Consider the following 27,252-nt stretch of genomic DNA (forward strand, 5'->3'; position numbering starts at 1 on the left):
TGGCGCGGGGCGGGGCCTAGTCAGGCTGCGCGTCTCCGCTGGGTCGCGGTGCGCCGGGAGAGGTTGTGTCAGCTGACGAGACCGCGCGGGAAGGGGCTCGGCCGCGGCAGCTCCGCGTCGGACGCTCCGGCGGCGCAGTTTCATTGTTAAGGGGACGCGGCATTACCCGGCTCTCGCCTCCTTGCCTTGTGGTGGCCATGCCGAAGGGTAGAGTTGTGGAACGACCGCAGACGGGGGCGTTGTCCACGGCCCCCGTGCGAGATGGGGCGGCGGGGACGCGAGGGCCCGGCAGCGGAGACCACCTGAAGGGTGAGTGGACTCGAGCGCCAGAACCGAGGCTGACCCAGGGGTTGCATTGTGCGGGGAGGGGCCTCGGAGAGGACAGGTCTCCTCTGCTGGTCTGGTGGGCTCGTGAGGACAGTGGGGGCTGGCCGACGCCCGCGGGTTCTGGAGCACGGGGAGTGAGTGGGCTGGGGTCCCCCCACACAGGGCCGGACCCGGCCGTGACATGTTTTAGATGATTTCAGTAAAAACGAGGGATGACACTGTCTTGTGATGCTCGGGAGAGCTGGAAGGCCCCTTAGCACTCACTGCGTTGTTTTTGTTGTTGTTGTTAACCGGCGAAGAAACAGGCTCAGGGAGTATACAGCTTGAATTGGTTAGCGCACAGTTCACAAGCGGCATTTTACTAGTAGGTACCACTTCCCAGATGATAAGAGCTCCCGGGTTTAAGTCCATGCAGGCGCTACCATTTAGTGTGACCTTGCACTTGTTAGCTTTGAAATGCTCAGTGCCTGGGCTGTAAAATGGGGATAATAATTTTTTACTTACTAGATTGGTGCATAAGGTAAATAAATTGATTAAGATAAAGGAATGAAAATAATGCTGGACTTATGAAAGAAGGGATCAGTAAGTATTATCACTGTTACAGCTGAGATCACATTCTTTTTTATCTCATTTAATTTTTTTTTATTTTAATATAGTTTACATAGTTGAGAAGGAAGTATGCCCATGTGGGCTTCCTGTTAGGGTAAAGAGGGTTGAGCTGTAGAGGAAGGTGGGTCTACAGATCTTTCAGATCTTTTCTTTTTTAATTACTTTTTTTGAAAATTTGTTTTTATTGGAAAGGCAGATATACAGAGAGACAGAGAGGGAGATCTTCCATCTGGTGATTCACTCCCCAACTGACTGCCAACGGCTGGAGCTGAGCCAGTCTAAAGCCAGGAGCCAGGAGCCTCTTCTAGATCTCCCACATGGGTGCAGGAACCGAAGGCCTTGGGCTGTCTCGACTGCTTTCCCAGGCCACAAGCAAGGAGCTGGATGGGAAGCGGGTTCGCCCTTATGGGATCCCAGCACATGCAAGATGAGGACTTTAGCTGCTATGTTACCATGCTGACCTGGATCTTTTTTTTTTTTTTTTTTTTATTCTGATCTGCTGGGAGGTTAAATGAGGGTAGAGGAGATCATTCCTTGCTGTCAAACTACAGCAGCGCTTGAAGGGACAGTCATTTAATGTCAACTTAGAGACCCTGTTATGGGGAAGAATGAGTAGAGGGTGTTACTTGAGTGGTTTTGATAGTTCTCAGAAGTTGTTGGTTTCCTTGCTCCAGGGTTGAGAAAATCTTTCCAAGCTCTGTTGGCTGACCAATTCTACCTCAGTGTGCATCCACAGACCCAGACACTTGCTATAAAGCTTGTTCAGGAGAGTTGTCCAACCTGTTCAGCTTTCCATCCTCTGATGAGGCACTTGAAGTCCTCTGCTGGCCTAGATGAGCTGGCTGTCATGTCCCTTGTGTCTGGTAAATGTACTTTAATGAAAGATTAGGAATGAGGATTGGCATGGTGGCATAGTAGGCTAATCCTCTGCTTATATTGCCAGTATCCCTTATGGTCTCTGGTTCATGTCCTGGCTCATCCACTTCTTTTTTAAATGATTTATTTATTTTTATTGGAAAGGCAGATTTGCAGAGAGATGGAGAAATACAGATATCTTTCTTCTACTGGTTCGCTCCCCAGTTGGCTTCAGTGGCTGGAGCTAAGCCAATCAGGAGCCAGGAGCTTCTTTTGGTTCATCCTCTTTTGCTTTCCCAGGCCCAAAGTTTTGGGACCCTGCATGTGAGAGACAGGAAGAAGCTCCTGGCTTCAGATTAGCTCAGTTCTGTCCATTGCAGCCACTTGGGGAGTGAACCAGAGGCTGGAAGATCTTTCTCTCCCTCACTCTGTAAATCTGACTTTCCAATAAAAATATAAAGAAATCTTTAAAAAAAAATTTCAGGAACAGTCATTTTGAAAAAATTGTTTTACTTATATTATGTGGCAATATGTCATATTTTGCACATAGCGACAGGAGCGTAGTGATGCTCTCTGCCTTACTCCCCATATACTTCAAGGTTAGGACTTGTGATGGAGCTGTTGGGCTCAGTAGTTACGCTGCTGTCTGGGAAGTCTGTATCCCACATCACAGCGTCTGTCTTCTGTGTCTGTTTCCTGCTAATTTGTCCCTGGGCGGCAGCGGTTGGCTCCAGTACTCATGTTCCTGTTACACGTGTGGAAGACTCAGATTTGGTTCCCAGCTCTTGGCTTTGGCCTGGTTCAGCCGCGAATATTACGGACTCTGGGGGATTGAAACAGCCCAGGGGAGATCTCTGTTTCTCTCTTCCAAATTAAACAATTAAAAAAAAAAGTGCTCTAAATGAATTTTGTTGTAATCTGTTGTACTTGAGAAGGAGTGTTGAATCATACTGCCCAGACCTCCATATTTACCAGTTTGTGTGCAAGAAGATCCTCAAAAACTGAATATCACTAATTCAGGGGGATGTTTTTGTCAGTTTTTTTTTTTTTTTTTTTGTCTTATGGCTGTTGGTAAGGTTTGCTTAATTGTAGATTGAAGAATATAAATATTAAAATGTTAATTTTTGTATGTTAATTTTGTTCATTTGTCTATATGTTCCTTCATCTGGCTGTTTACAGCTTGCAATTAGAAATTCTCAGCAAAAAAGCCAGGGTAGTGTTTTGCACTTCAGTTAAATGTTGTTTAATACCCTCTTCCTGAATGATTCTTAGAATTGATTTATTTATAAAGAGAAGAACAATATAGGTTGAGCATCTGTAGTATGAAATTCAATCCTTTTCAAAATCCAAAACTTTGTGAGTATTGATGCAATGCCACAACACAAAGTTCTGACACCTGACTGCACATTACCAGCTTTATTGAAAACACAGGTGCACTGAAAATATATAAAATCACTCTCAGGTTATGTGTTTAAAGTGGGCCAAGAGGTAGATGACTTCTCTTTCTCTCGTAAACCTTACTTTCAAAGAAAAATAGGTAAGCCTTTAAAAAAAAAAGAAGTTTTAAAACAGTATGAAAGATTGGGCCTGGCGCGGTGGCCTAGTGGCTAAAGTCCTCACCTTGATGTGCCAGGGTCCCATATGGTTGCCGGTTCTAATCCCAGCAGCCCCACTTCCCATTCAATTCCCTGCTTGTGGACTGGGAAAGTAGTTGAGGACGGCCCAAAGCCTTGGGACCCTGCACTTGTGTGGGAGACCAGGGGGAAGCTCCTGGTTCCTGGCTTTAGATTGGTTCAGCTCTGGTTGTTGTGGCTACTTGGGGAGTGAACCAATAGCTAGAAGATTTTTCTCTGTCTTTCCTTCTCTCTGTAGATCTGTCTTCCAATAAAAAAAAAAAAAAACTTGAATATATATATATTATATATATATGTGTATATATATATATATATATATATGAGTGAGAAAAGGTTATCTTGTCTGTTAAAAAAAAAGTAGAGCAGGTGAGTTTTGTACTGGTATCCAGGTCATGTCAGATGCTGGCACTGCAGGCAGCAACCTTACCCTATAGTACAGTGTCTACCACCGAAGCCACCTTTTGGGTTATGATCCCATTCCTTCCCAGTAGTATGATGTGCATAGATACTTTTTTGAGGCTAAGAGGAAAGATAATGAAGTTAGAATGATAGTGACTGGCTGGGAACCTAGGCTGATGAATGATATGCCCAGATCATAGAATATTCAAAAAGATAACTTTTATGTTTGGTTTTTCAATAGAGGAACTTGGTCATTGTTATAGAATGTGTTTTAATGAATGAGTATAAGTTATGTTTAGTATATTAGAGCATTAACCTAAGTAATTTGTGTATCAATAGAAATTATAAGTTGTCTGTAAATGAGTATTAAAGTGCAATGGAGATAATACTTCACACTATTAGGTTCCTTAGAATTAAAAATAATTTTTAATTTGATGCTTGATTATTATATATTTTATTGTTAGGTTCAGAAGTGATTGAGAGGGGGGGTTTTATTTTAGTCAAAGAGTCTGCCGGACTGCTTCCTGGCTGGAGACAGCGGGGGACCACTTCCTTGTGCAGGGGTGAGCGCTTGAGGGAATGGCCACTCAGTTTCTACAGCACTGGGCTTTTGTATATCATAGTCTTGGGGAATGGGAAAAGGCAGCAGCTCCTCGGTTTGTGCCTTCCTGCGACAAATAGCACAGGGTACTCAATGTGGTGGGTGTTGACTTTCTGCACAGGGACAAGGTTAAGGTAATTTTGGCATTCCAAACATTCCCGGATGACAGAGAGAACATACAAGCACACCAGTGTGCCTGTCCACCTGTTGACTACCCAGAGTTTAGCTGGGCAAAAGCTGGGAGTCAAGAATGCAACCTGGGATTCCCAAGTGGGTATTAGGAACCCCGTCACTTGCTATCATTACTTCTCATAATCTGCCTTGGCAGGAAGCTGAGTCAGGAGCTGTGTTCAGGAATCAGACTCAGATACTTTAGTATCTAAACACCTGTCCCTTTACAGAATGTTCAAAAAATACAAAATTCTGTTTTGGGCTTCTATTTGCTTACTTACTATTTGCTTACTTAGGCAGAGTGGTTCACAAGCTTTTTTTTTTTTTTTTTTTAAGATTTATTTACTTTTATTGGAACGTCAGATATACAGAGAGGAGGAGAGACAGGAAGATCTTCTGTCTAATGATTCACTGACCAAGTTGCCACAACGACTGGAGCTGTGCTGACCAAAAGTCAGGAGCCTGGAGCTTCTTCAGGGTCTCTGACACAGATGCAGGGTCCCAAGGCTTTGGGCCGTCCTTGACTGCTTTCCCATTTCACAAGCAGGGAGTTGGATGGGATGTGTGATTTCCAGTTAGAACTGGCTCCCAAATGGGATCTTGGCAAGTGCAAGGCGAGGACTTTTGCCGCTAGGCTACCATGGCAACCTGGTTCACAAGCTCTAAGACGTGTGCAGATTACCTTGATAATTTGTTAAAATACAGATTTTGACTCAGTCATGCTGGGATGGGACCCCAGGATCTATTTACTTAAATAATAATAATAATACTAATAAATAGATGTCCCTTCCAGATTCCTGCTTGTGGCCTGGGAAAGCAGTATAGGATAAGCTAAAGCCTTGTGACCCTGCACACATGTGGGAGACCCGGAGGAAACTCCTGGCTCCTGGCTTTGGATCGGCTCAGCTCGGGTCGTTTCAGCCAGTTGGAGAGTGAACCAGTAGGTGGAAGATCATTCTTTCTGTCCCTCCTTCTCTCTGTAAATCTGCCTTTTCAAGAAAAATAAGTATCAAAAATTTTGTTTTGTTTTGTTTTTAAAGATTTATTTTTATTGGAAAGGCAGATATACAGAGAGGAGGAGAGACAGTGAGGAAGATCTTCCGTCCGATGATTCACTCCCCAAGTGAGCCGCAGTGGCTGGAGCTGCGCTGATCTGAAGCCAGGATCCAGAAACTTCCTCCAGGTCTCCCACATGGGTACAGGGTTCCAAAGCTTTGGGCTGTCCTCGACTGCTTTCCCAGGCCAAAAGCAGGGAGCTGGATGGGGAGTGGGGCTGCCGGGATTAGAACCGGCGCCCATATGTGCTCCCGGTGCGTTCAAGGCAAGGACCTTAGCTGCTAGGCCACCGCAAGAGTCCCCCAAAATTTTTAAATTATAATTTTTGGGGTAGATGTATGCATAGTTCTTGGGAAGGAAAGCATTTTCTTAATTTTTTTTTTTATTATTTTATTTGAAAGACTGAGATGCAGAGATCTTCCATTTGCTAGTTCATTTCCTACATGCCCTACTGGCTAGGACTGGGCCAGGCTAAGAGCGCCAGGAGCGCCATCTCAGTCTCCTGAGTGGGTGGGAGCCACCCAAGTGCCTGAGCTGTCATGGGCTGCTTCCCATTGTATATGTTAGCAGGAGGCTGGATGGAAGCAGAGTAGCCAAGACTCAAAATATGTGCTCTGGCATGGGTGGTAAGTGAACATCACCAGTGGCTTGTTGGTATTTACAGACTTGCAGTACTTTCTTCCTTCATTTTAATTGTATTCTTTTTTTTTCCTTTCAGAAAAAGCCAGTGCTGAAGCTGGGTCAGCAAGAATGTCACTCCTTATATTGGTGTCCATTTTCTTATGTGCAGCTTTTGTTATGTTTTTGGTATACAAAAATTTTCCACAACTTAGTGAGTAAGTACATCCAAATAGGAACTGAAATTGTCTTGATGTTTATTACAAAAGCAGACTAAAGGTTAAAATTCACAGGTGCATTTAGCACCAGAATGGATGCAGTAATTATACATCAATTCTTGCGTGTTTTTCCCTTATCAATGCTGTTTCTTAAATACTTCTTTTTACAATTGCCTCTTGATTTTTAAACAATTGCGCGCGTGTGTGTGTGTGTGTATGTATGCATGTATATATGATTGTATTTGAAGATAGGCAGGCAGAGGTCTCCCATTCCACTGGATACACCTCCAGTGCCAGCAACAACCATACCTGGTCCATGCCAGCGTCAGGAGCTGGGATCTTAATCCAGGTCTCCCCTCTGAGTGTCTCTGGGACTCAAGTCCTGGCGCCTTTCTTAGTATGTCTTAGAATAGAGCCAGGCACTCTGCTACAGGATGAGAGCATTTTGCCTGCCACAGAAAAGACTTGCTCCAATGCCCCTCATTGGGGACCCTGGAATGACCTTTGTTGGCTGTTCCCCACCCCAGGCGGTTGGGAGGCTGGGTGTAGCTTCTCCCCTTATCTCCCCCCTTCCCCCAGATACAGGAAGGAAAAAACAGCATATGGAAACAAAGGTCTCATCCACTTTCCTTAACCCTTAACTCTTCCCACCATGTTCAACTATGTAAATGTCATCAGAAATAAAATATACAAAATTTTTTTTAATTAAAAAAAAAAACTTATAATCTTCCTAGCTCAAGCCTTATTTTGCTAATAGCTTTCAAAAAATTTTTAAAATACAAGTATAATGTAAAAACACATTTTATTCATGACTCTGTATCTCAGTCTTTTTAAGGACTTTTTTCTTTAATGATTGATTTTTTTTTTTGAGATTTGTTTTATTTTTGCAAATTCAGATATAAAGAGAGGAGGAGAGACAGAGAGGAAGATGTTCCATCCGATGAGTCACTCCCCAAGTGATTGCAATGACTGGTGCTGTGCCAAGGCTTTGGGCCATCCTCTGCTGCTTTCCCAGGGAGCTGGATGGGAAGCGGGGTAGCTGGGATTAGAACTGGTGCCCATATGAGATCCTGGCACATGCAAAGTGAGGACTTTAGCTGCTATGCTGCCACGCTGGGCCATGATTTGTTTTTCACTGGAAAAGGCATATTTACAGAGAGAAAGATCTTCCATCTGGTGGTTCATTCCCCCAGCGGCCACAATGGCCGGAGCTGAGCTGATCCAAAGCCAGGGACAAGGAGCCTCTTCTGGGTCTCCCAGTTGTGTGCAGGGTCCCAGGGCTTCAAGTTATCCTCAACTGCTTTCCCAGGCTACAGGCAGAGAGCTGGAAGGGAAATGGAACAGCTGGGATTAGAACCAGCGCTCATATAGGATCCCGGCACATGCAAGGACTTTAGCCACTAGGCTACTGTGCCAGGCCCCCTCCCCCAACTGAAAGACATCCAAACTAAGTTATAGGTTCATGAAATAATAAATATTTTCTGTTAATTTCTATTTTGTTGTGCTTTTTTTTTTTTTGTGAAAGGTAAAAAAAATTTATTTGCACTCAGAGAGACCAAAAAAAAAAAAAAAAAAAAAGAATTTCCTTTAGTATTATGTAAAAGACGACAAAGCTGGTCCTGGCAAAGTTCTCTGCTCCGATTATGTACACACTTTTATTCAATCATTGTATTGCTCCATGCCTGACATTTGGTCAATAGTGCAATCTACCACCGATCAGAATAAAACAACCACCCCAGAGCACCTTGGAATTTTATTAGTTTCCTTTCTTTTTTTTTTTTTTTAATTATTTATTATTTAACTTCATTAATTACATTGTATTATGTGACACAGTTACATAGATACTTGGGTTCTCCCCCCCCCTCCCCATACCCTCCCACCATGGTGGATTCCTCCACCTTGTTGCATAACCACAGCTCAAGTTCAGTTGAGATTCCCCCATTGCAAGCGTATGCCAAACATAGAGTCCAGCTTTTTTAATGGCTGTAGTGTCTATAGTGGGTTTACATTTTATAATAGACTTTTTAAAAAAGATTTATTTATTTTTATTGGAAAGTCAGATATACACTGAGGAAGAGAGACAGAAAGGAAGGTTTTCCATCCGATGGTTCACTGCCCAAGGGATGGCAATGGCTGGAGCTGTGCCTGTCCGAAACCAGGAGCCAGTCTCCCACGTGGGTGTGCAGGGTTCCAAGGCTTTGGGCCATTCTCTACTGTTTTCCCAGGTCACAAGCAGGGAGCTGGATGGGAAGCAGAGCTGCTGATTTATGAACGAGCACTCATATGGGACCCCGAGGCATGCAAGTCAGGGACTTTAACCACAGTTAGGCTACTATGCCAGACCAACATTGTGTAATGTACTTGTATTGATCAACATTTTGAATGAAACATACTTTTTTTTCTTGTTTTCTCCGTTTTACTTTTGCTTGTGATAAAAGTTTGTTTGCCCCTCTTATTCATCTAGTTTCACTCCCACATCTGTCAGCTCTGAATAGGTATTTTTTCACAGTGAAATTGGCCAGTAAATACTGTATATCTTGCTCATGTCTGCTATTTCTAAGTAAAAATCTTGACAAACAGTATTTGATAAGAACTTAGAATTTTCCATCCTGGAAAGATAGCATGGAATATATATTGTGTCCTTCCCCCACGGCCTGGGCAGCATCTGTCCCATAAGCAAAGACAGTATATCTGCAAGAAAGGTGCATAGTGGCAGTGTGCATGATAACAGACTGTAAAAAGTTCGTAAGTGTGGATCAGGGTTTGCTGCCAAATTTTAAAAAAATGTTTTGTCTGTCAAAATTTATTTAAGTTTATGAAAATGAAAACATGTTTTGAGAAGTTATGTTACCCAGATACTGTTTGGCACAGTAAGACTGTCCTTGTCTAATCATAAGTTAAAGAACTATGTAAAGGAATGGTGTTTTCAATCTGGGCCAACTTGATGTAGTACTGGGTACTTGAAATATGATTTTTAAAAAATTTTTAAATTTCTTTTCTTTCTTTTTTGATGATGATTACATGTTGTCCAGAGTGATTAGGATTGAGGGTTGAGGAAAATGGGTGAAATCATTGTTTCCTAATTCTCCATTTTTTCTTGTCTCTGGGGGAAGACAAGAGATAAAGGGGGGAGCCCCATCCAGTCTCCCAAATGTCCCAGTACCAAGGAATGGGGAACTGCCACCCAATATCAACCCAGGGTCCTGCTGTAGTGCATGTTCTGAGGGCTCTGACCAAGTGGTTTGGATAGTTCTGAAATGCTGTCTATTTCATGAATCCAAAGGTTAGGCAACCCTCTCAATCATTGACTGCCATCCTTGACCGTAACTCTCCATTCACCCAGATTTTTCCTGTCATTGTTTCCTGTGGGTAGTTCAAAGTACCAAAAAGTTCATGCTTCCTCCTTCCTTTCATTCACAAGTTTTTTATACTTCAAAATTTATAGCTACACTTATTTTAATATTTTTAGTTCTTAGATCAATGGAAAATCCCTTTAATATTATGGAATTTTATATTAATATTACTGTGGGCACTGGTAATTGCATACTTGCGGTTGTATAAGCCATTGCTAGCAACACTAGCATCCTATGGGAGAACTGGTTTGAATCCTGGCTGTGCCACTTCTGATCTAGTCCCTGCTAATGTGTCTGAGGGCTGGCACTATGACCCAGTGGGTACTCCTCTACCATGAAACGCCAGCATCCCATTTGGGAATTGGTTTGTGTGTCTTGGCTGCTCCACTTCTTATCCAGCTCCCTTGCCTATGGCCTGAAAAAGAGGTAGAGGATGGCTCAAAGCCTTGGGCCTCTGCACCCATGTGAGAGATCTGGAGGAAGCTCCTGACTCCTAGGCTTGAATGGCTCATCTCAAGCTGTTGTGGCCATTTGGGAAATGAACCAACTGATGGAAGTTATTTCTCTCTTGTTTCTCCTTCCTTCTGTAAATCTGCCTGTCAAGTAAAAACAAAAATAAAATAAATGAAAACATGTAGGAAAGAAGGAGATCTTATTTGCTGTTTCACTTTGCAAGTTCCTGCATTGGCCAGGCCTGAGACAGGCCTGAGACAAACTGATCTAGGTTCCTGATCTAGCTTCTAGTCAGAACCTGCTGCAGCTCCCAGAAGGCACATTAGCTGGAAGCTGGAATTAGAAGTGCAGTTGGGGTACTGACCCTGTTTCGTAGCAGATAAAGCTGCCACCTGTGACACTGGTATCCATTATGGATGCTGGCTCAAGTCCCAGTTGCTCCACTTCCAATCCATCTCCCTGCTAATAACTTGGGAAAAGAAGCAGAAAATGACCCAAATGCTTGAGCCCCTGTCACCCATGTGAGAGACCAGGAAGATGCTTCTAGCTCCTGGCTTTTTTCTGGCCCAGCACACATGTGGCCGTCTAGGGAATGAGCTAGTAGTTGGAAAAGCTCTCTCTTTCTCTGCCTGTCTTTTGTAATTCTAAAGTTAAAAAAAAAAAAAAAGTACTAAAAAAGAAATGGAACTTGGATTGAAACTAGGCACTCATGTGGGTTGTTGATGTCCCAAACAGTGCTACACCAAATACGTATTGCAAGCATTTGAAATTTATAAATGAGAAATCATTTTAGTAACAGGTATTTTAACTGGACGTAAAGCCATGGTTCTACATAGTCAATTGTTTCATATAAATAAATGAGCGAAATACACATTAAATGCAAATGAGATTAAAGCTTCAAAAAATTAGAAAGTAATTCCAAACAGCAAACTGAGTGCAAATAGTGGAAACAGAAGAGTGTTTTTACCATTTCTGAACTTTGAGATGGGGTATTTCAGATGAAGTGTGAAGTATTAATTCTTCAAAATTCTTTCCTAATTTCTCTTGTCAGTGATGATTGACTTTAGCTTGTCATGAGGATTACCCAAAATGATACTAAATTTATTTTTAATCTGCTAACAGCTGTAGCATATCTTATATTTAATTTAAATTTTAAGTTAGTGTTGGAGCAAATGTTTAACCTTAGTTTGTGTCATCCTTAACTTTTGTGTACAGATTACATATTTCATAATATTACATGAGAACATTAAAAAACATGATTTCTAGACCTTTGTACTTAAAAATTGCTGATTTGAAGTTAGTGTAAATCGAGGCATCAAATCATTTTGGATAAAACTTCATGTGTTGAAATTGACTTAGATATTGGCTTGGCAAAATTCTGTCTTTTAAAGTTTTTTATTTTTATTTTTTTAGAGAAGAAAGAGTGAATATGAAGGTTCCCAGAGATATGGATGATGCCAAGGCTCTAGGAAAAGTTTTATCCAAATATAAGGACACCTTTTATGTACAAGTACTTGTAGCTTATTTTGCTACATATATTTTGTATCCTTTTTCTAATTTTGTTTAAGAAGAGGTTTGCTATTCAATTATACATAACTTTTTCCTTTAAAAGTTATTAATATAATGTAATAGTATTCAATAAAATACTGAAAATTAAAATGAAAAAACATTTTCAGTTTCTCTATCTCCTTAACTCAGTTATTTTTATTTCTGAGTATTCATAATCAGTGCTTTTGTATTCTGTTTACTTTGGTTAACGTTTTCTTTTCCTCTGTATTATTCAAGGTATCATTTTCTTATGTAATGGATTACTTTAATTTACTTACTCAGAGTTAATAGTCACCAAATCATGTTTTGAGTGTTCCCTTGAGTTTGTACGTATGGTTTCATTGCAGTCTTTTGTTTTTGTGTTTACATCTCCTTTGTTGATTTTTTAGTTGCCTTTGTAAAATTTCCTAAGAGAATAATTTGTCATTCAAAGGAATAAATGTTTTTTTAATGAATTTTTTTGTATATATGTATCTACAAATATATGTCTTTTATGGAAACATGTTATATTTTGCTTAGTCAGGAAAATACCTTCATTCCTTGTACCTATTTCTAAACACCCTTGTTATTAGTGATCAGTTTTAATTTGTGGCTTTTAAATTTTATTTCTGAATTTTATCTTTTATTCTTATCTAACCTGTATTTCAAATTTTGACTAATGAAAGATGTTACATCCTGATGTTTATGAAAGTAATTTTAAAAGGTAGATTAGTTACTTTGTTAATTTTCTCAAGTTTGTTGTATCTGCTTTTTTTTATTTCTTGAGTTTCTTTTGGATTGATGGGGTTTTCAAATATAACCTGCTGTAAAATTGAATATATTCTCTTTTTCAAAAAAATTTTGTTAGATTAAATATTATATATCTCGTTCTCTATTTAATCGCCTTAAGCAAATGCCTCGAGTATACATCAGGGACATTTCTTCCAACATATGTAGCTTAGCAACAAGAATATTTGCAAAACATTTTGGTGCTAATGCACACTCTTTGCTGGCGTGGTGAGGATGCATTTGTGTTGAGGTGGTGTGAATTATGTGGGTACTTAATGCTTCCTAATTATCTCTGGAAACAGTTGGGTGCAAAATAATGGGTGCATATTTTTATGACAGGCTATGTGGAGCAGCTATTAGTAATTCAGTTGTATATATTGTGTTTCAAACAAGCTGTAGCTACTGTCTTTTTTTTTGTTAAGAATTATTTTTATTGGAAAGTGAGGTATGTATAGAGAGGAGGAGAGACAGAGAGGAAGATATTCCTTTTGATAATTCTCTGCCCAAGTGGCTGCAGCGGTTGGAGTTATGCCAATCAGGAGCCTCCTCTGGGTCTCCCATGCGGGTGCAGGGTCCCAAGGCTTTGAGCTGTCCTTGACAGCTTTCCTAGGCCACAAGCAGGGAGCTGGATGGGAAGCAGAGCTGCCGGGATTAGAACCTGTGTTCATATGGGATCGTGGGCATGCAAGGTGAGGACTTTAGTCATTAGGCCACTGCACTTGGCCCACTACCATCCTTATTAATTCCATTTGTCACCTAGGTGTGAAATCCTTTAGTGTTAGGTGTATAGATGATTTTGCCTTTATATAGTTTAATAATAAGCTGCAATATTTTTTCCAAGTAAGAAATAAAACTGATTGATCTTTATTGTATGTCTTTTATGAGGTTTTAGGATCATTTTGTGAACAAAGCATGGAATTTCCATTTACTTTGAAAGTCATCGTTTCGCTCAGTTTGTTCCATAGTTTTCAGAGGAATTTAAAGGAGATCCACTAATTCAGCCCTTCAGTTATGTAACTGAGTATTGGTTTTCCATTGGACAGTGTTGTAGCCTGAAGTCTGTATTGTAGAAAACAGTAATCTGTTGGGCCCAGAGCAATGACTCGGTTGGTTAATCCTCCACCGTCTAAGTGCCAGAATTTCGTGTGCATTGCACACACACACACACACACCCCAAATAGTACTCTGGAGGCTTGGCATGATAGCCAGTGGCTAAAAATCCTCACCTGGATCCATATGTGGATTGGCACAGCACCGGCCGTTGCGCTCACTTGGGGAGTGAATCATCAGACAGAAGATCTTCCTCTCTGTCTCTCCTCCCCTCTGTATATCTGACTTTGTAATAAAATAAATAAATCTTTAAAAAAAAAAGATCTTAAAAAATCAACAGTACTCTGCAAAAGGTGAGTTGACTGTAAGATTGGGGTTTTTATTACAAAATGCATTAAATGTTAAATCATCATTTAATATTGTCAATTCATATTTTTCATGGTGTTACTGTTAATATTATGGTGAGTACACACCAGGTTTAGACCATGTTTAATGCCATGTTAAGTCCAGAATTTCTCTTTATTTACACATTTGAGTCTTAGGCTCTGAATGTAAAAAATGGTGCTTTTAAGCTCAGTGAACAGTAGGGAAAGATTTATCTTAGGGCATAGAGCAAAGTTGTGCTTTTGTTTGTTGTTTTGGAAAGTCAGATTGATAGAAGGAAATACAGAAAGAAAGATCTTCACTCATCAAGTGGCTGCAACTTCCAGAGCCAAAGCCGATCCAAAGCCAGGAGCTTTTTCTTTGTCTCCCACATGGGTCCAGGACTGCAAGGCTTTGGGCCGTCCTTAACTGCTTTCCTAGTCCACAAGCGGGGAGCTGGATGGAAAGCGGGGCTGCTGGGATTAGAACCAGGACCCATAGGGATCCTGGGAGATACAAGGTGAGGATTTAGCTACTAGGCTATTGTGCCAAGCCCTAGAGCAAAGTTTTATTTTTGCTTGTTCAGGGCTGATTAATACAAGTGCAATCTTGACTACATTTAAATTTCTAAGATTTTTTTTTTTTGGTCTATTTTTTGTTGTTATCATCTTTCTTTTTTTTTTTTTTTTTTTTTTTTTTAAAGATTTATTCATTTTATTACAGCCAGATATACACAGAGGAGGAGAGACAGAGAGGAAGATCTTCCGTCCGATGATTCACTCCCCAAGTGAGCCGCAACTGGCCGATGCACCGATCCGAAGCCGGGAACCTGGATCCTCTTCCGGGTCTCCCATGCGGGTGCAGTGTCCCAATGCATTGGGCCGTCCTCAACCGCTCTCCCAGGCCACAAGCAGGTAGCTGGATGGGAAGTGGAGCTGCCGGGATTAGAACCGGCGCCCATATGGGATCCCGGGGCTTTCAAGGCGAGGACTTTAGCCGCTAGGCCACGCCGCCGGGCCCGTTATCTTCCTTTTTGTTTGTTTATTTCTGAGGGTTTTTATTTTTCTATTTTAGTGGTAGAGACGGAACTTCTATCTGCTGGTTGGTTTCTCGAATTTCTTTGGTGTTGGATTCTAGTTACTTGGCTGTCACTATTTCTCCCAGGTTGTGGATTAACCAGAGCTGAATATTAATTCTGGGTACTCTGATGTGAGACATGAGTGTCTTAACTGCTATACCAAAGCCTGCCTCACATTTGATTATATCATTTTAGTTATTCCTTAAAAACACTTTATTTTTATTTTGAAAGAGCTGCAGAGAGATTCTGAGAGGTAGTAATCTTTCCATCTACCGGTTCAGTCCTCAAATGGTAGCAATAGACAAGGCTGGGCTAGAGGGAAGCCAAGAGCTCCATTTAAATCTCCCACATGGGTGGCAGGACCTAAAAATTTGGGCCGTCTTTTGTTGCTTTTCCCAGGGCGTTAGCAGGGAGCGGTATCAGAAGTGGAACATCTGGGATAAGAACCATGAAAGATATAGTGACATGTCACAGATAGCAGCTTTATCCACTGCAGCACAGTGTCAGCGCTCCCCACTGTCCCTGACTTGCTTTTTAAATTTCTGATTGGCACAAGAGAAAAAGTAAAATTGAATACCGGAAAAAAAAATTAGTGTTATGTTTTATTTGAATCCATGTATCAAAAAATTTTATTTCTACATATAATCAGCATAAGATTTATGAGATATTTTGCCTTTTTTCATGTCAAGTCTTTGAATTGTGGTATTATCAGACCTGAGTCATTGAACATTTCGGTGTCAGATGCTGATTATGGCTAGTCACCACTGAATTGACCAGTGCGACACAAACACCTTTTTCAGTAATGCCTAATTTCCAAGTTTATGTATAGATTACTTTTAATGTTTCCATTTAACCCTAGCAGTAAATCATCTAATCAGTTTTTTTAATAGTTGGGGAATAGAAAAGAGTTTGAAAAAAAGATTTATTTTCTTGAACAACAGAGACAGATATCCCCAAAACTGGTTCATTCCCCAGGTGCCCACAACAGTCAAGGCTCCAGGGGCACAGAACTCCATCTATGTCCCCTACATGGGTAGCAAAGACACAAGTACTTGGCCCATTAGCTGCTGCTTTCCAGGTTCATTAGCAGGAATATAAATTGGAAGCAGAGTAGCCATCTTGTGGTTTAGCTCAGTATATCAAATTTTATTTTTTAAGGTTTATTTATTTATTTGGAAGAGCAGATTTACAGAGTGAGAGAGAAGGAAAAACAGAGAGGTCTTCCGTCACTACCTAAATGACCACAATGGACAGAACTGAGTGAATCTGAAGCCAGGAGCCAAGAGCTTTTTCAGGGTCTCCCACGCAGATGCAGGGTCTCAAGGCTTTGGACCATCCTCCACTGCCTTCCCAGGGCATGAATTGATGCCCATATGGAATCCTGATTTGTGCAAGGCAAAGATTTAGCCACTGATCCATCACGCCGGGTCCTCACTGAGAACTTTATTTTTTAAAATATTTATTTTGTTTTTATTATTGGAAAGTCAGATATACAGAGAGGAGAGACTGAAAGGAAGATCTTCTGTCTGATGATTCACTCCCCAAGTGACCACAGCAGCCAGTGCTCCACCAATCTGAAGCCAGGAGCCAGGATATTCCTGCAGGTCTCCCACATGGGTGCAGGGTCCCATCCTTGACTGCTTTCCCAGGCCGCAAGCAGGGAGCTGGATGGGAAGTGGAGCTGCCAGGATACAAACCAGCACCCATATAAGATGCCAGCACATTCAAGTCGAGGACTTTAGCCACTAGGCCACTGTGCTGGGACCTCACTGAGAACGTTAAGCAGAGGATAACTATATATGTGTTTTTGTTGTTTCTTTGCTACTCTGGGTTCGTCTTAAATAACTTTTGTTTTAGAATGAGAAAAAAAAATACATATTTGAAAGTCGCAGTTATAGAAGAGTGAGATCTTCCATCTAGGGTGCAGTCCCCCATTAGCTACAATGACCAGCACTGCTCCAGGCCAGAGCCAGGAACTTCTGGTCTCCCACACGACTGGCAGGGGCTCACACCTCACACACTTAGACCGTTTTCCACTGCTGGATTGGAAACAGGACACTATTGGATACTAATGGGTGCCCATCTTGAATGCGGTTGTCGTAGACGGAGGTTTTACTGTTGAGCAATGTCGGTCCTATAACTTTTCTTCAGATATCTTAAGGTAAAAAAAAAATTTATAAATCTTAGAATATATAAAGCCTGCACATATGTAGAAAAGTTCAATAGTGAACTTCTGTGTAGTCATCACCCTCAACAATTGTCAATTTTATGCCAGTCTTATTATCTTTGACTTTGTTTTTGTGGCCTAGTGGAGTACTATGTTTCAGGTTCACAAAAAAAAAAAAAAATCACCTTTTCTAGGACATAATATTAAATATTCAAATGGAGATATTTACACTGACATGTCAATTAATGGTGGACTAGTTGAATCAAATGTAGTAACTTCAAACACCGGAATTGTATATAGCTGTTAAAAAGGGGGAGAAGTATATATACACTGTTAGGAATTAACTCAGGATACTGCTGTGCAGAATAGTAGATAAGTATGCTGTATTGTGTAAGAATTGTGAGTATGTACTTTTTGTTGCACTTTTTTCAAAGGTAAAGAAATATGTAAGAACTAATGAGTATGAAAAAAAGAATGTAATAAGGATAAAAGTCAGCCTCTGTTCAATATTTTGTGGTTTGACTTTAGATTTAAGTAAGTATATGACAATGTCAAAAGAAATAGTAACTTAACGCTATAAAGCAACTTTATACCCAGTAGCATAGCTATTAAAAAATAACAGGGGCGTGGTGTGAGAGCCTAGTGGCTATAATCTTCACCTTGCATGTGCCGGGATCCCATATGGGCACCGGTTCTAGTCCCAGTGACTCCACTTCCATACAGCTCTCTGTGGCCTGGGAAAGCAGTCAAGAATGGCCCAAAGCCTTGGGACCCTGCACCCACGTGGGAGACCTGGAGGAACTCCTGGCTCGTGGTTTTGAATCGGCACAACACTGGCTGTTGCAGTCATTTGGAGAGTTAATCAACGGATGGAAGATCTTCCTCTCGGTCTCTCCTCCTCTGTGTATATCTGACTTTGCAATAAAAATAAATAAATCTTTTGTTTTTTTAAAGGCATAAATGAATTTTATACTTAGGCTTAAGTCCTATCCCCAAGATATCTCATTGTGTATGTGATCCAAATATTTCAAAATCGAAAAAGTCTGCAAATACTTCTTTCCTCAAATATTTCAGATAAGGAATAGTCAACTTGTATAGAAATGTGGATACAATCTATTCAATGTAATGGTTTCTGTATGTATAATTTTTTTTTCCAAAATGTTGGATTTGTCTTTTTAAAATTCCATTAATTATGTTTTAGTCCTTAACTTAAAAGTTAACAGCTTGCAGACGTTTGCTATTCCAGGTTCAATATTTCTCAGTATACTCTCAGGGTTCCTTTATCCCTTTCCTCTAGCCTTATTTCTTGTTTGTTTGGTAAGTATATAAGTAGAAATCGGTAAATTGGAAAAAAAGTATCTTTAAGTCATGAGGATGATGGATGGCATCCTAGCTGTTTTGGCTCAGTTAATGTCCATAAGATACCTGTTAAGTCCCTCTGTAAGGAGGTCTACAGTATGGGTGATTTTCTAGAACAGAGGTATTGTCAGCCTGATTGCATTGTTGTGGTCTGTTTTAGCCTTTTTCCTGTTTTGTTTTGTAATTTAAATTGCTTCTCAGCCTTTTGGCTAAGCTCAAGTGTTTTATAATTCAGATCATCCAATAGTATTGTTGGGCATAGTAAATTAAGTCCTAGAGCTGGGAGTTGTATTTTTAAGCCTAGCAATTGGGTGAAAATTTGTCTTAGGAGCTTTTATTCTTAGATTGAAGGCTAACATTAATTGCTTGGCTACAATCAAGGTTGCCAATTTTAAGTAATCTTATGAGTTTCAACTTGTTCTAGGAAAGGACTAGATCAAATGGATTGTTGATCTCTATACAAGAGTTATCATCCTATCCCCAGAAGAGGGAAATGTGCAGCTTTTCTGTGGGTGAATGTTTCTGTGAGTAGCTTGGCAAAGTATAAAATGCTTGTGTCCTCTTGTTATTTTCCAGTGTTCTGGACTTGGTGCCTCATTTTGCTATATGCTCTCCTATTTAGTTGGGAGGCCAGTTGTGTACAAATACCTAACAGAGAAAGCAGTGAAATGGTCACAGCAGGTAAGCATGTCTTTTCTTCTTTTCCTTTTTTTAAGATTTGTTTATTTGAAAGAGAGGAAGAAACCAAGAAATCTTCCATCCAATGGTTCACATTCCTGAATGCCCGCAACACTCAGGTCTGTTCCAGGCCCAAGGCATGAGCCAGGAATGTCATCTCCATCTCCCACGTGAATGGCAGGAGCCCAACTACTGGTACCATTTTCTGTCTTCAGAGCTGCATTAACAGGAATCTGGATCCCAAACAGAGTAGCCGGGACTCAAATAAAAAGCAGCATTCTAGCATGGGATGCCAACATCCCAAGTGTTAACTTGCCCCTCTACACCGCAGTGCCAACCTGGAACCAGGAGCTTCATGTGGTTCTCTCATGTGGGTGCCGCTTTCCCAGGTGAGCCAGCAGGGAGTTGGATTGGAAGAGGAGCAACCAGGACTTGAATTGGTGATCATGACCTTATGGGATTCCAGTATTACAGATGGCTTTTTTTTCCTTAGATTTATTTATTTTTATTGGAATGACAGATTTACAGAAAGAAGGGGAGAAAGAAAGACCCTCCATCCACTGGTTCACTCCCCAAGTGGCCACAATGGTCAGTGCTGAGTTGATCAGGAGCCAGGAGACTGTTAGAGTCTCCAACATGGGTGCAGGGTTCCAAGGCTTTGGGCCGTCCTTGACGACTGGTTTCCCAGGCCACAGGCAGGGAGCTGGAAGGAAAATGGAACAGCCGGAATATGAACTGACACCCATATGGAATCCCGGTGGATGCAAGGCTGACATTGTGGTATAAATGGGTTAGAGAACCATCTACAGGGCCCAGCATGGTAGCCTAGTGACTAAAGTCCTTGCCTCGCATCCACTGGGATTCCATATTGGCGCTGGGATTTCATATGGGGTGCTGGTCCCCTACAGTATAAATTTAATCAGAGAATTTGAACCTGTTGTAGTGCAGCGAGTTAGTCTATTACCTGCAATGCTGGCATCCTGTATGTGTGCCAGTTTGAGTTTGGGCTTTTCCACTTCTGTTTGCTAATGTGCTTGGAAAGCAGCAAATGAGCACTCGAGTGGTATATAATTGCCTTTCAATAAAATAAATCATTAAAAAACAGGAAAAAATTTAGAGAAGTCACAGTGTTGATATAGAGGCATTGGTATGGTTAGATACCTTGCATATTTTTTTGGTGCTGCATGTTGTCCATGGGTCACAGGAAAACCTCTGTCAGCCAGCTCCTCTAATGTATTTTATCATTGAAAACAATTGTGACCTAATCACTATCTCAGCAGGACTGACAATGGAAGATAAAAGCAATACTATAGTGGAATCAGTGCTGTGGCAAAGCTGGTTAAGCTGCCAGCTGCAGTGCCTGCTTCTTATTTGGGTGCTAGTTTGAGTCCTTACTGTTTCACTTCCAGTTCAGTTTCCTGCTAATGCACCTGAGAAAACAACAGATGGCCCTATTCCTTGGGCTGTTATACCCCATGCAGGAGCTGAAACTTCTGACTCCTGGCGTTGGCTGGCCATTGTGGCCATCTGGGGAGTCAACCAGTGGATGGAAAATATCCCTCATAACTTTGTGTTTCAAATATATAGATAGTTTTGAGAAGTACTGTACACAAAGGACTATCCTAAATTGCTCAGAGAATCTTGTTTCTATAAAGAATAAGAAGAAGCAGACTTGAATTTCACAGGAAGTTAGGATCATCTGTTTTACTCCTGTGTTGTACAGATTAGAAAATTAAGTTTTATGCCCTAAAATCAAAGCAAGGAATCTCTGATTTCTAGACTTCTGGCATAATCCTTTTCGCTTTGTACTGCTTAGATCCTGGATGAGTAGTTTTGCCTGTAAGTTTTTTCTTCGGAATAGCTTTCTTTTTTTCCAAGTGAACTCAATCAGCTATTGAAAGGAAGCATAAACTAATCAGTACTTTATTTCCTTAGATCAATCTTTCTATATCCTTGTTTAACCTCGTTGGTCAATAATGAATGAGTTCATGCATGCAGTGTTTATGTTGATATCATGAAATATTTGAATGACTGGGCCCCCCACACCCACACATACTCAAACCCTACCATTTCAGCCATCTGGGGAGTAAACTAGTGATTGAAAGACCTCCTTCTCTGTAACTGTGACTTTCAAGTAAATAAATAAAAATCCTTAGAAAGGATTTATCTGAGGGCTTGGCACGGTAGCCTAGTAGCTAAAGTCCTCACTTTGCATGTACCCGGATCCCATATGGATGCCGGTTCGTATTCTGGCTGCTCCACTTCCCTCCCAGCTCCCTGGGAAAGCAGTCAAGGACAGCCAAAAACCTTGGGATGCTGAACCCATGTAGGAGACCCGTAAAAGGCTCCTTTTTTGTTTGTTTAAGATTTATTTATTTTTTATTACAAAGTCAGATATACAGAGAGGAGGAGAGACAGAGAGGAAGATCTTCTGTCCGATCATTCACTCTCCAAGTGAGCCGCAACTGCCGGTGCTATGCTGATCCGAAGCCGGGAACCAGGAACTTCTTCCGGGTCTCCCACGTGGGTGCAGGGTCCCAAAGGTTTGGGCCGTCCTCAACTGCTTTCCCAGGCCACAATCAGGGAGCTGGATGGGAAGTGGAGCTGCCGGGATTAGAACCGGCGCCCATATGGGATCCCGGGGCGTTCAAGGCGAGGACTTTAGCCGCTAGGCCACGCCGCCGGGCTGGTAAAAGGCTCTTGAGTGCTTGGCTTTGGATTGGCTCAGCTCCAGACATTGCAGCTACTTGGGGGGTGAACCAGTGGGTGGAAGAGCTTCTCTGTCTCTCCTCCTCTCTGTATATCTGACTTTCCAATAAAAATTAAAAAATATTTATCTGAAAATTTTAAAAATTTTATTTATTCATTTGAAAAGCAGACTAACAGAGAAAGAGAAGCAAGGAGAGAGCTCTTTCATCTGCTGGTTTACTCAAGTAACCAATAGCTGGGGTCAAGTCAGGCTGAAGCTAGGAGCAGGGTCTTTACCCTGGTCTCCCGTGTGGGTGACAGGAACTGAAGCCTGTGGGCTGCCTTCCACTGCTTTTCAGGGCACGTTAGCAGAAAGCTGTATTGGAAGCAGGTGATCTGAAATGCAGTTCCTGCCTTACAGGTGGCAGTGTTCCGGCTGTGTCACAACATTGACCTCTTTCTAAAACTTAAAATTCAGGATTAGATTTGTTCATGTGATAATAGCTTATTACAAAGTAGAGACTAAATTAAACTTTGATCCTAGTTATAATTTTGGCATTTTAATTATAGAATATGATGATTGTGCATGATTCGGTTGATCGGACTCATTGAATGAATTCCCTGAAGTATCAAGAGTTTGAACTGGAAATGTAATATTTGATATTAAGAAAGTTCAATATTTACTTTTGATGATGCTAATCCTTTTCTTTCTTATGACAGGTGGAGCGTCACAGAGACCATCTCATTAACTACATTATATTTTTGAGAATAACGCCATTCCTGCCAAATTGGTTTATTAATATTACATCTCCTGTGATAAATGTACCATTGAAAGTTTTTTTTATTGGCACTTTCCTCGGTAAGACCTGTGGTTCACACTGTGTTTGAGCTTGTTGTGTCTGTGTCGGAAGGTTTCTGCTGCGCCAGATTCAGTGTTGTGTCCAGACATCCAGCACTGCGTAGAAGTCTCGGACACAAGGCCTGGCGTGTGAATAGGTGCTCAGCAGTGTTTGTTGGATTGTGTAGATGTAGCTGCTTTTGTCTTACCTCTTTGAAGAACAACACTTTCTACTAAATACTGTTTTTAATAGCAGCATTTAGTAGGACTTTGAGTAACTTCTTTTTCTTCCTCAGTACCTCTCTGAGAGGAGAAAATATCAAGCTGTTTTTTATTTTAAATTGTCTTTTTCTTTGTCATCAAATTGAGGGTTGAAATATTGACTTTAATTTTCAGTAGAGAATTGATACCGTTTTTAAAATTTAAGCAAAAAATGCTTATGTAACATTTATTGTGGATATTAGCAGAAATATCCAGAATTAAGAATAACGAATACTATAGTTTCATTGAAGTGATACCATGTTTTGAAATTCATCAATAGACATGAAGATTTATTTATTTTGTGAATTTTTGTAGCTCTTTAGCAAGAATGTTCTGCTTTCTTTCCTTGAATTGTTTAAATACTAACAGAATGAGCAGATTTTTTATGTATTGAATATCAATTAAAATTTGTCTTAGCACTTGTGAAAACAGATCTTTTTGAAAAGCATAATCACAATTGTTTATTTTTACTTTAAAATTTGACAGATTAATAATTATCCTTAAAACTACATCTTTGTTCATAATTGCTGTTTCCTACAGTTGAAATTACTAGATCACAGAATATGGTTTTTATGATTATTGATAAACATTGTAAAGTTCTTCTCTGAATGCTTCTCTTGGATTTTTAAAGAGAAATCATTTTTAAACTCTTAGCACAAAATGATGATTATAAAAGGTTGAATTCCTTTTATGGAAATAAACTTTAAAAGCTTTAAATTCTCATGACTTTTTTCCAAAATGGAAATACCTGTAGTCATATTCTTAGAAATTTCGTGCACACAGAAAATTTTAGCTTCTTCTGACATTTTGTGTGTTTTTACAGTGTGGTTTTTTGTTTTTCTTTTTAGGTGTTGCACCTCCTTCTTTTGTAGCCATTAAGGCAGGAACAACATTGTACCAGCTTACAACAGCGGGAGAAGCTGTTTCATGGAACTCAGTATTTATTCTGATGATCCTGGCTGTCCTTTCTATTTTACCAGCCATCTTCCAAAAAAAACTAAAGCAGAAATTTGAGTAAAAAAAAATCATCATCATCATGTTTTTCATTTTTCTGTCATCATCATCATCATCTCAGGATTGGCAGGTGCATCCATTTATGTTTTGAATCACCGCTTCAGTAACTGAAACAAATAATTTGTAAAATAAAATTTTGTACCAGTTTAAAAGAATAGGTTGAAGTGGCAAGGGAAAGAAGAAAGTATAAAATAACATTGATGTACTCTAAAAATTGCTGTGAAGAGTTATGGCAAACATCTTAATTATGGTACTAAAGATAGGTATAAGTAATAGTAATGTGGTAGAAAATATTCAGTTAGTATCTTTTCTGTCTCATACCATATTCTAGATTTTATAAATAGCATTGTAGTTCTTGGTAATATTAGCCTTCTTTCAGCAAATAAACTACGTAAGTAATAGAGTAAGAGATTTACATTTTTCTTCCTCTTTGTTCCTTTGAGGTAATAGATTTATTTAGCGATTGCATTTTAGCTAACCATTGAATATGGAAAAGCTAAGAAGTTACATAGTTTATAACAGTTTTTGTTCTAGATTTTTATCATGCCTTAGTCTAAAATTTGAAATTCTGTTCAGTCCATTTTCATTATTTTTTCTAGCTTTTATGGTATTTCCACTGTGCATATACGAAATATGGATTATATGTTAACGCTATCGTAATTGTTGATAATTCATACACTCAGATAATATTTTATTATGATGCCCCTTCACTATTAAAGAAGGGGATCCAAAAAGCAAACACTCAGTGAATGCAGTTTTTAAGACATTAGATTCTCTTACGTCTGGAGATAGAGTGACTAGACTCAGTTTCTTCTAATGACTAAAATTTACCTCATTTATTTATTAGTTTTCTCAATAAGGAATGTATTATGTAACTATTCTTTTAAATGCATGATATATCTATGAAAATGTCCTGTTTCTGGCTTTTTAGTTTGGGGCTGTTTTTGATTAATGCAGTTTCTCAATATTTTTACTTTTTTTCTAACTTACAAAGTAAAATTAACCTCTCACATGGGAACTACTATACTTAAATTGTTCTAGAAAAATGAAACCACTTTTTGTTACTTGGTTAGTGTTCATGTCTTTGATTCCTTGGTTCTAGAACATAGACAACCTGAACTACTCTCTGTTGGTTTTAGCTCCACTCCAAGACTGTTGTCATGTTGAAAAATAGTTCACCTGTGTGATAAGCCCTTGTATGTTTTGTTGTGAGAGACATAATCATCCTCAAAGCTTGTTTCATAATGTGGATTAATTCTTTATTTTTTTCTATCACAGTATTAACAAATGAATTTATTGTAAATACAAAGAAAATATATTGATTAATATAGTATTCTTATGCCGCCTGGCCTCTTTGTGAAATTATTTATTGTTACTTTTAGTAAGATTTTTTCTTACTGGCCAGAGACTGAGTGATAAAGTTATCGTTATTTTTGCAAATAAACCTACAACACAATCTTCTTGAGCAGAATTCACTAAATACACCTGCATAAAAGATAACGGAGTCAATTTTTATGAGCCTTTTAAAATAAAAGAACTTGAATTCAACAGAAGCCTTGGTGCTCATGTGTACATGTGTTATATTTTCTCTGTTCTTATTGTAAGTTTTTTCCTTTTACTTTTTTTCCTGTTAGAAAACTGTAGCTCCCAATTTATTTTGTAATTTTTAATTTTTACCATTGTTTACTTAGCTAAGAGGGATGCAAGCCTATGTGGGCTTCCAGTTAGAGTGGGGAGGGTGGAGATGTGGAGCGTCTGCAGGGGGGCAAAGGGAAGGGCTGCTCCTCGCTGTTAGACTGTATCCACGCCCCAGGGATGGGGGAAGGTCAGTCAGTGCTGTGCTGCTTTAGAGACCCTGATGGAGGGAAGAGTGTTCCAAGAGCATGACTTGAGTTGTCTTGATCATTCTGAGAAGTTACTGATTTCATTGCTCAGGGTTGAAAAAAATCTCTCCAAAGTGTATTGGCTGAGAAAGTCCATCTTAGTGCATCCACAGATCCAGCCACTTGCTACAAAGCTTGGCCAGGAGAGTGTTCCAGCATGTTGTGCCTCCCATGCTCTAACAGTGTCTAAATGAGCTAGCTGGCTTCCATGTCCCCCTGTTCATCTGGTCCTGATCACCACAGAGGCCCTGTTCTGTTACATGCACGTCAAGGTTGGACTGCATATTTTGTGATTTTCCTTGTGCCTGGGGTTTAAGTCCAACGATTTACTTGGTGCATCTCCCAAGAGACCTTTTCTGGGGGGACCTCAGACTTTTGTGTGTGCCAGCTAGTGCAAGCTCAGATTCAGTCCGTTACCTGCCTCCGCCAGTGTACACACCGACAATTGCCTGGTTGATTTTGCCCCCAGCCCCTTCTCCCATGATAACTGATGGGTGCTCTGACCTAGCCCAGCCCATCCCAGCCGGGTCCTCATGCACAGCAGCAGATGCCACGCCTATTTGGGGCATTACCCAATAACCCCAACTAGGCCTGCCCCCCAGCCCTGGTTTTCATGTGTGCTGGCATGTGCTGTGACCTAGCTCTTTCTGTCCTGAATCCCATCCAGCTCTCGTGTATACCCATGGGTGCTGCAGCTTACCTCGGTCGAACCCACTCCCAGACCCAGCCCATATTTTTAACTGCTTTTTTTTTTTTTTTAATTGGAAAATCAGATATACAGAGAGGAGGAGAGACAGAGGAAGATCCTCCATCCGATGATTCACTCCCCAAGTGACCGTAATAGCTGGAGCTGTGCTGATCTGAAGCCAGGAGCCTCTTCCAGGTCTCCCACGTGGGTGCAGGGTCCCAAGGCTTTTGGCTGTCCTTCACTGCTTCTCCAGGCCACAAAGAGGGAGCTGGGTGGGAAGCGGCATCACAGGGACTAAAACTGGCACCCATAGGGGATCCCGGCTCATGCAAGGTGAGGATTTTAGCTGCTAGGCTACTGTGCTGGGCCCCACAGCCCACTTTTATGCTGGCAGATACTTTTGCCGGATCCAGCCTGAAATGCCCCTAGCCCTAGGTCTGTGCTCACCAATGGGAGTGGCATCCTAGTAAAGGAGTGCCCACAGTTACCCTATCAGGTCCTCTCCCAGCCCAGGATCTTGTGTTTTCCAAAGGTACTGTTGTCCAGCCTGACATGACTTGCACTTGCCTGCTGGT

General features: G+C 40.6%; 1 protein-coding gene across 1 annotated transcript; it reads left to right on the forward strand.

The window, feature by feature from the left end:
• Window positions 1-25,659, forward strand: TMEM41B (transmembrane protein 41B). The gene is made up of 7 exons (XM_004593797.3): window positions 1-309; window positions 6,371-6,488; window positions 11,708-11,836; window positions 18,492-18,585; window positions 19,204-19,308; window positions 22,714-22,852; window positions 23,941-25,659. Exons 1-7 carry the CDS (start codon window positions 198-200, stop codon window positions 24,108-24,110), a joined length of 867 nt encoding a protein of 288 aa, XP_004593854.2. The 5' UTR covers window positions 1-197; the 3' UTR covers window positions 24,111-25,659.
• Window positions 25,660-27,252: the final 1,593 nt, after the last annotated feature.

Source organism: Ochotona princeps, chromosome 4, assembly GCF_030435755.1.
Source record: "Ochotona princeps isolate mOchPri1 chromosome 4, mOchPri1.hap1, whole genome shotgun sequence".
In the NCBI taxonomy this organism is placed as follows: domain Eukaryota; kingdom Metazoa; phylum Chordata; class Mammalia; order Lagomorpha; family Ochotonidae; genus Ochotona; species Ochotona princeps.